A 10,183-nucleotide genomic window follows, 5' to 3' on the forward strand; every position below is an offset into this window, starting at 1 on the left:
TAGGAATATATAATCCAATTTATTACAATACAAAATCTAAAAAAAGTCCCAAACTTCTATCTTCAAAACTACGAAAGTTGATATTTCTACCAAATACCATTTCCGATCGTTCAGTTATATGGCAGCTATGGGATATAGTCGGCCGATCCTAATGAAATTTGGTAGGTTGGATCAACTGACCAAGAATTAAATCTGTACTAAGTTCCAGCTTTCTATCTTCAAAAACACGAAAGTTGGGTCATTTCCGATCGTTCAGTTATATGGCAGCTATAGGATATAGTCGGCCGATCCTTATGAAATTTGGCATGTCGTATTATTTTGCCAAAAATAGCTCTCATGTCAAATTTGAACTCTCTAACTCTAAAAACACCAAAGTTATACCATTTCCGATCAATCAGTTATATGGCAGCTATAGGATATAGTCGGCCGATCCGGGCCGTTCCGACTTATATACTGCGTGCAAAGGAAAGAAGGGTGTGTGCAAAGTTTCAAGTCGATAGCTTTAAAACTGAGAGACTAGTTCGCGTAGAAACAGACAGACAGACGGACAGACGGACAGACGGACAGACGGACATGCTCATATCAACTCAGGAGGTGATCCTGATCAAGAATATATATACTTTATAGGGTCGGAGATGTCTCCTTCACTGCGTTGCACACTTTTGACCAAAATTATAATACCCTCTGCAAGGGTATAAAAATATAAAATATTGAATAAGAAAGAATAAATGTGCGTTGATAAGGAGGAATAGAATAATGTGAAATGTGCATATTTTCCAGTAGCTTAAGATAGAACAAACTCTAACATACCCTATAATAATATACCAAAAACTGTTGCTTGCTCAGAAAAAATCTGAAAACTGTTTGTTTACGGGTCAACTTTCCTCTCCAACTCCATTTCCTTCGGAAACCCAGCTGGACGCACGCAAAACACACACATGCACTTGAGGCTTTCACCACTTTCTCCCGTAGAAAGGGTTGCTGAAGGATGAAGGATAATATGATGCTTTCGGGATATCATGTGTGGACGCTAAAGCAAACAAAAGTGCAAATTCCCGGGGGGACATTTGATTGAATTCTGGCTGTTAACCGTTCTCGTAGTGCGCACTTCTCTAACGAACGAAAAAAAAAAAATTGGAAAATCCTTTGGCTTCTTTCTGCTTATCTGCCTGGAAGAAAAATATCAAAAAATTTAAAATCATCTCCAAGGGTTCGGGGAACAGTTTATTTGGCAAATGTTATTTGTTCTTTGCCAGTTTTGGCTCTGATTGATATTATTATGGACATGTCCGTCCATTGATTGATGGTTTTGCTTGGACGGCGCTTAAAAACGGAATCTTCTATTTGGATTTTAGAAAATTAAAAAAGCAGCTTAGCATCAGCATCCATTCATCGGTATTATTTGCTTTATACAAAGCGTATTAAAAAATCGGAAGTTGAAAGATTTCTACCGTCTCCCTCAGAATTTTTTTTAAACAAGCCCTGAGGCAGATTTTTGAGTTGGATGGGTGGCGCCACGCGACATTTTTCCGCATCAAATGTATAGGGATACAGAATCTGGAATGGGGGATATGGGGTATTATCGAGTGTCCTTTGTCTGGTGAACGGCTTTGATCTTCGCCGCTATTAAGAATGATTGAATGGGTGGTGGGGGTATTCCAATAATTGGAATACCTTTAAAGGTGGCAGAGCTTAATCAATGATTGCTTTGGTAAATAAGTGTCTTGTATAAGGAATATAAGTTAATTAGCAAGTGTGATTGTTTACTAATCCTCAACCCATTACCTCCTAACAAAAATATAACCATTATTTTTATGTAATATTTTTATTTAAATTGTATGCATACGGTTTTGGTTGCTTATTTTACATTTAAATAACTTAAACAGTATTGTAGTTTATTTTATTTCTTGGGTTAATTACGGATGTAAATATTTCTACTTTTGAACTTGTACTATGTTTATGCTCGTGATGCGAAAATGCATCTTTACTTCATATAATCTTGACTTTCTAGACATATATTGCTTATATAATAATTTATCAACTAAATTGACACACACACGACTTACAGTTCTAGAGCAAAGTAAATATAAAAATATATATTTTTGTATTTTGAAAAATATATTCCCGTAATTATTAGCTAATATCGAAAAAGCATTCTACCTAGGAAGTTGAAAATTGTATCCCCATTAAAATAGACACCAAGAGAGTTGTTTGTAAAAAGTCATCGTAACTACTTGTAGATATTTATAGTATATAGAAAAGATTGGCTTATTAACTACGTTGGTTTCGTTTTGAAAACTAGCTGCTGCTTTCAAAATTTTGTTTGTATATATAATTCCAGAATTTGTGGGCTTGCTCTGTTCATTACTCTTGCACTGGGCCGACCTTCTTAGTGAACCTAACTGAATTAGTTAAATTAGTTCGATTAACTTAAATAATTTTAGTACAAAAATATTTTGGGCAGGAAATATTTTTAGCAAAATCATTTATCACATTTGCGCTTATCCAAAGTGTTTAAAGTTAAAAGTCGCGACGGCAATAAAGATACAATGGGCGGGAATAATTTCCATCAAAGAAAGTACGAGTATAAAAAAATATTCATTTTTATGGGTTTTTCCTTGGGAAATTGATTCACATTTCTCTGTCACTGTCTCGCTCTCTCTCTCATTCTCCGATCTCTCCTCTAGGGATTTTTGGGGGGGCTGCGCTAGTTCTCACCAACGTAAAGTAATCACAAGTTGCGCTTTTAGGAGCTTTAGTTGGTGCCTCGTCCTATTTGATTTACATTTTTACTGCGCCTGCGGCTGGATTTGAACGGTGGCACTTAATTTACTGGATTTTCCCGCCTGCTGCTTGTGCTGTTGGTAGAACTGCTTTAGGACCTTGCACATGGTGAGTGCCAGGATTTTCCAGGCCAGTAGTTGTTCCTCGGCACTCGGCGCGGCAGCAGGCGCCACCGGTTCACTTGTTGCTCCTGTTGCGGGGGCTGTCTCCTCTGCAGGAGGTGCGGGAGGTCCTTCGAAGTCCACTTGATCGTGTCCAGGATCGATAGCATACGCCATGGGGCTATCAACCTGGTCGCCACTTGGTTCAGACTTGGAGACGTGCTCATCTTCGTAGAACGGGATTGCCATATTTTCGGGTTGAGTTCTCTTGACAAAAATTACGTCGAAATTTTTACTTCACAGTTTGGTCTGCTTTCCGGAATATTTTCTGCTTTTCCAGGATGTGAACTCTAGGAGGGCTGTCGTTTGACTGAGGAACTCAGCTAGCAGGAAGCCCGTATTTATACCCGGGAAGCAGCGGGAGAATTAGCCACCCTCATCCCCTATCACCAATTGGTTTTTCTCTCTCATCTGCCCTCTGACTCCCTGTCTCTCTCTCTGTGACCTTTTATCTCTCTCTGGCTCTGTGCCGCTATGTCGAGCTACTTTCAACACGTGCAGTAAATGCTTCCTCGAACAAAAATAGAGTGACAACACGAGAGAGTCACACTTGTGGCATGTTACGTATACGCAGCACTGGCTTACGTTTTCCTGCTTACGTTCAATTCCCCGCTTTATTCGTGGCTTACGTATTTCAGGGGTTGTTTGGCAGAAATATTCGAAAATTCTTACTTTCGTATTACGAAATTCGTAACCTTTTCGAAGTTCGAGCCAAGGGGAATTGTTTGAATTTTTTTGTGGTTTCTAGACTTTGTCTTTGCCAGAGCATTAGGTTGAGTCTCGCCTCTTTGCTTTTCCTTTTTTGGCTTAGACGTGTCCTTGACCAAAATTTTCTCAGGATTTTTTTTTCTTCTCTCTTCTTTTAGGTAATATTTGTATGGGATATTTCTTTGGCTTCAGCTTTACTAATCAATATTTTTAATATTTGAAATGAAAAATTTAAGCGCAAAAATAATTAAAAAAAGAAAAAGAGGGGCTTTCACCTATAGGATCCACAGTGAAGGCTGTCTTCCCCAATTCGCATCTGATACTCAAGCGGAGTACCTTAAAGAGTTCTGGATCGATTCCTCACCATTCTGCATCAAAATCCTGAGACAAAATATTTTTTAGATTTTTTGTCCATTTTTCGTTTGGTATCCCTTGAAAATGGGGTTTTCCGCTATACGGGCCACGGTGATGGCTATATCTTCCCCAGTTCGCAGCGGACTGGTTCAAGCGGAGTACCTTAAACGATTTCTGGATCGTTTCCTCGCCATTATGCATCAAAATCCAGAGACAAAATATTTTTAGATTTAGTCCATTTTTCGTGATGAAAATGAGGTTTTTCACCGTTATGTCTATATCTTCCCCAATTCTCATCCGATTGTCAAGCGGAGTACCTTGCAAGTACCTGCAGGGGTATAAAATAACCTGCTTTCCTTTTCCGAGCAAACATGCCACAAAAATGATAAAATATAGAATTCTTTCGCAAGGGTTCTTTGCTCTTTCTCGCCCTTTATCACTCACTCCCTCTCCGGCAAATCAATTCCACAAATCAACATAATCAACTTCCCGCCGTAAGTCCAAAATATAATGCACTCGCCGGCGAAAAACTTCTTTTGTTACCCGCAGAATAAAATGGCTTCGTAGCAGCAGAGCCCGAATAAGAAAGCAGAAATAAGTGCCGTAAAAAAATGTAAAAACTTTTTTATAGTGGCTGCATAAAAAATGTAAAATAAAATCCGACTGAAGGACTTTAAAGGAAAATATACGAAAGAGTGCACAACAAAAGAAAATTACCTCCGAGGGCGTCCAGGTGAGTGGGCGGGGCTCGATAATGACATCCACGCGATGATAACTCCCAGAAATCAGAGGGAAAAATCCATGATCTAATTTGCTAAACACTCGAACGAATCCCGAGGGTTGGGCATATCACTTACACTGCCAGATACCTGGCGAATATCCCTGCAGGACGGGAAAAGCGAAAGGGATTCTCGAAAGCAAAATAAAGAAAAGAATTGTTTTCGCTTAAAAGAACATTCAAATGGAAATGTTCTGCTTGGTTCAACACAAACAACGAATGCAGGCGCGCACACAAACTGCATTTATTTAGTTAGCAAACAAAAAGGGAGCAAAAAAAGGTAGAAAAAGGAGCAAAAACTGGTAACCGAAGGAAGAAACGCATTTGAGTACCTCTAGACAGACAGACAATGCATATAAAAGTGAAGTGCACCGGGGCATGTGCAGCACACGAGCAACACAACAAGACGGTGGAAAAAATTACAAGGGAGCAGCTCCCAGAAATGTCAAATTTTGGCAGGAGACCAACAAAAGAATACCCTTGAAGAGGGATTTATTTTATTCAGTTTTTTATTTAAATTTAAGTCATTCAAAATGGATTTAAAATTTTAAATATAATCAACAATTTTTAATAGTCAGACCTTTACTTAGGAAAAAAAAAATGTATAAATCTTTATCTTTTTAAGTTTTGAAACTTTTTCTTGTATTAGTTTCATACTACCTTTGTATAATCAAACCTTTTAAAGGGTAATTACCTGGCACAACTAAAAAACGTAGCATACAAACCAGCGTCGATTCGTCGACCTGCACTTTGTTGCCTTCTGGCTGTCAGATTGATATTAAATTATATACCTTATTATCATTTCAGTGTTTGCCTTCGCTCTTGTTTCCTTTTTGTTGTTTGTTGCTGTCAGTGGGAGTAGCTGATGGGGGCGGGGCAAGTCGTGTTTATTTACAGCTGGCAACAATTGTTGCTGAAATGCATTTCACTTTGCCGCACTTTGGAGGATGCACCTCAAGTCAAAGTCAAAGCAAAACACTTCACATGTGGTTCCCCGTACCTTGGATATTTCGTTTTGTTTTGTTTTCTTGCGCAAACTGTTATTATTCAAGGATGGTGCAGGATACAAGGGCTTTATGCTTGATGGTTGCACCCAAGTGACATTAAATGGCTGCCACATCTACGGGTTTTCCGTCTTTTCGTTCCCGTTGCCATAAAGTGGCTCAAGTGCCAGATTAAAGTTGCCTTCCAGTTTAAAGCACTTCCCTTCGAATGTCGTATAAAATATTTATATTTCCAGCTATTCACACAGTTTTTCCTTTATATTGGCCATCAAAATAAATTGATGAAATTTCAGTTCGATACTCAAACTAAATGGGATTAAAGATTCGATCGCCAATGATTGCTTCGCTACTATTTGATTTTCCCTCACGAGGAGCTTAAAGTAAATAAAATCGACTTTTATGCATTGTTTTCAAGTAAAGCCATTTATTATAGACCTGTTTGCAAACTAATTATCCCCAGCCCTTTCAAAATTGTAGCATCCCATCCCGTCTACTTTATTTTAAACTGAAAACCCAGAGCTAATCGCCTCCATTGTCTGTTTCGGGTAACCAAAAGTGCCGCACTAATTAACAAATTGATTTATGAAAATGAAAATGACGAATCTCTAGAGACAAGAATCCAATCATCAGGGTAGAGCCAAAAATTTCTCATATGCAAAATATTTTTCGCCAAAAAACAAAAGGACAACAGTGGGGAAGAACAACCCTTGGTTTTGTTGAAAAACTTTGACTTTGTGGTTAAATCTGGAACTCATCCACCGCAGACAGACATTTAATTAAGGTGTCTTCATGGTTACAATCTCATTTTGAACTCGAGTGGCAAATGAGTCTAATTAATAACGAGGCATTTGCCTTATAATTCATTTGCCGGATCCAAATATTTCTTTACCAAGCTGCTAAAAAATAATTTTAGAGTGTGAGTAATTACGAAAGGCATTTTGGGTACAGCTTAAATCCCCTCTGAAAAGGATACCTCATATACGAATATTAAAACATTGTAAATATTTATGTATTATTAAAAACATTTAAGGTTTTCCTGGTATTAGCAGGTGTACAAATTTTAAATCTCAATGTCCAGTCTTTTATTTAGGTTTCCCATTTGGTCTTCAAAAAAAGTTCCATCGCATTTCATTTGTCCGACAATTTTTCTTTTCCGTTTTAACATTTTGATGACTTAAGCCTGGCGTCTGACTTGAATTTATTGCCAGGGTGATAGGTTTTTCGGCCAAAACACTGTAATTTATGCAAATTGTTTAGCACTTTCCCTTGAAGCTCCAACCCCAGAGCGGTACAATTAATTTCACAGTTCAATCATATAAATTTTGGCCAACCCCAAAGTGGTTTTTACTTTCTGGGCTGGTTGCATTATAATCGAATTTCAAGGATAAACTTTGCATTGTCCTGGAAACTATAGTAAGTAAACATTCTGGCCGGGGCAAGACATCAAAAGCGTGTTTAATTTATGGTTCGTTAGGTCAGCCATTTGCTGTCAGCAAGTGGAAGGACAATGTCTGGACCTGAACCTTCATCCAAACCGTATGCAAATCAAATGGAGTATTCATCTTCGTCAGTTCTTGGACCTTTTAACTACGGGTCCTTTGAGGTGTTGGCTTAAACTCCAAATGGGAATTATATTCAAAAGGGAACACGGAAAACACTCCCAAATTCTTCCAAATTCCACCCCTCCAACGGGTCAAGAATAATTCCTTTTTGATTCCCTCCCCCGCTTTTCAAAAAACTGTGGGAAAATGGTCTCGGAACATGTGTGAGGATGGAAATTTATGTGCGTCCAGTTGGGCCATAAAAAAGGGACATCCAACTTAACAGAACTTCCTCCAGGGGGAGTCGAGAGACCATACAAAAGAAAACATTCTCAGTGATTCGGCAAGGATCTTTGTGCGGTCAGTTCGAGTAAGCATAAAAGGCGACAAAGTGCCACTTTGGGCTTTAAAGTTTCGTCCCCACTTGTTTGTTACTTTTAAATGATTAAATGCATTCTATTGCCGAGTATTTTTATTTATTTTAAACTCCCAATTCCGGGGTTGTTGGCCAAATGTCTGTTGGGCATATCAAAAAGGCGATTCGGCTGTTATTAAATGTTTTACAGCCCGACCAGACCAATAGAAATTTTGAATTGTTGAGCTCCAAGGAGAGATAATGTTTATTGTGTACTTTTTATTGTCAGCTCAGCTTTTAATTTAAATGATATAACAGAAAATGTTTGACTTTATAAGCAACCCCTGAAAAAGTACTTGGATATGTGAATTGCTTGGCAGTTTCTTGTATTGTGTGGAATACTCTTTAATCCTGGAAGTGGCTAAAGATTTTTAAACTGAGTCTTTTTTTAGCGAGGGTATTGTCAATGCCTATACTCTCCTCTGATAGATTTTCTGCAAACATTGTAAGTAAAAATGGCGCATTAAAAATAATTTTTTATAGCAATTTTTATTTGCAATTTTCTTTTAAATTTTGTAAACTGGGGTTGTTTTTTAGCTTTGCGGCCTTACCTTGCTTTTATTGGGTTATATTTATTAGTTCTTAAAAAACGCAAGCCTGACTCGCTTAATTTGGAAAGCGGAGTTCCTACAAAACGTTTTTTTAACAGGCCACATAAATTTGCTTTCCTGAAGGATTTAAGCGGTGCATGGCAATCGGAATTTATGAGAGGACCTCAATTGGGGGCGTGTCAGGCATCAAATAAATTCAGTGATCATAAAATTGTCTGCCGGCAAATCCATCCAATATATCAAACATATTTGACTACCAATTACAGACACCTTCTCGTCTGCTACCGGAGGAGGTGGAAAAAAAAGTCGAAACTCTCTCAACACACATGATAATTTATCGCACATGCCTACACGAAAATGTCATCCCCTCAGTACTCGAGGTTCAGTGGGTGTGAGGGTGGCTGAATATATTCATATTTTCCCCATATGACCATTGTCTTTATCCCTTTTCGGGCTGAGACTTGGGCGATGATTTGCAGCCGCTGCCAGTAAATCAAGCATGCAGCATTAGATCAGATCAACAGTCTGCAAGGATAATAAATGAATTGTTTATGGACCGACAAAGTGGGCGAACTTTACGCACCTACCCATATTTGTTCTCCACCTTTCATTTTTGATATATTGCGTCTTACTTTGAGAGGTATGAGCTGTGTACTAAACTGTGAATTTAATCAAGATGATTGAGAAAGACAAGTCCTTGCCGAAGTTAAAAAATAGAGTAACAGGTATTTCTAGTTGAAATATTGGTTTTAAATAAATCTACTTTTAACGCGGCACTATACCTCAATCTTAAATAATTTCAATCGTGTCTTCCTGTTTTCACGCTTGTCCCCACAAAGTCCAATATTAACTGTCCTTCCAGCTCTTTCGAAAGGACAATTGTCAGGCGTCTAACTGTCACTCGTTTGTTTTTGTTTATTTCTGGTTGGTGGCCACACGCCGCAGCCAAGTTCCTCAATTAAAAAGGGTCCTGCGACTCGGAGGAAGTGGCATGTCCAGGCAAATACGCCCATTGAGGGCTCTGAAAAGAGTTCAATTGATGCCTGACATATTCCTTTGTGCCGGGCCTTGGGTGGGTCATGCAAATTGTCGAAATATTTTCGACTGACCAACAATTGTGGGGGTGGTGCGGAGGCCACGGTTTCCCACCTTTTCGTGCTGTTGTGATTGGTTTTTGTCTAATGGAACTCGAGCGTGGCAACAATTTCATTGAATTGGATTTCAATATGGCATATATATTCGTGTTCGCCTGCAGGAACAAAAGGATCCGCGTTATTTTTGATGCCCTATAAGGGTAAAAGGTAAAAGGGTATGCCACTTCTCTATGGCAATTCAAGGAAGTATTTCTAAAAATCAACTAGCATTTTCCTAAAAAACTATTCTTTCCATTTAGTTCCAGCTATATTACATCCTTTAGTTCTATAAATTATTTGGACATTTTTACAGAGTATGCGTTTAGCCCAAATACTTCATTATAAAGTTTATACTTTTTGATTTTCCTTTTTTCGGGTATGTGTGTGTACTTTCCTTTCACAATTCGCTGGTCATTAAAAGGGACACGTGCAGGGAGGCACGTGGCCCGTGCCAGGTTTCTCTTGTTCTCCTGAAAACGAAACTCCGAAACTGGACTCTGGATCCTCTTGCATTGTTTTCGAGACCTTCCTTCCGCTTCCTTCCGTTTCGGTTTACGGGGCTCTTGAGGAATATGTTTTACAATGATTAGTGTAAATATTTGAGGGCCAAACTGCTCGCACAAGAACCCACAATGCCCAATAACCGAAAATAAATTGGGACTTGAACCGAGAGGCATTTGTCGCTTAATTTTTGTACAAATACATTCATTATGTCGATGTTTGGCCAGTAACGCGGTTTTGGTTTCACTTCCGG

At 38.6% G+C, this 10,183-nt stretch overlaps 1 protein-coding gene across 1 annotated transcript; it reads right to left on the bottom strand.

The window, feature by feature from the left end:
* Positions 1-2,136: 2,136 nt before the first annotated feature.
* On the bottom strand, positions 2,137-3,270 carry skl (sickle). The gene has a single exon (XM_017233980.3). The coding sequence runs from the start codon at positions 3,132-3,134 to the stop codon at positions 2,790-2,792; it is 345 nt and encodes a 114-aa protein (XP_017089469.2). The 5' UTR covers positions 3,135-3,270; the 3' UTR covers positions 2,137-2,789.
* Positions 3,271-10,183: the final 6,913 nt, after the last annotated feature.

The sequence above is a fragment of the Drosophila bipectinata genome, chromosome 3L (assembly GCF_030179905.1).
Source record: "Drosophila bipectinata strain 14024-0381.07 chromosome 3L, DbipHiC1v2, whole genome shotgun sequence".
NCBI lineage: Eukaryota > Metazoa > Arthropoda > Insecta > Diptera > Drosophilidae > Drosophila > Drosophila bipectinata.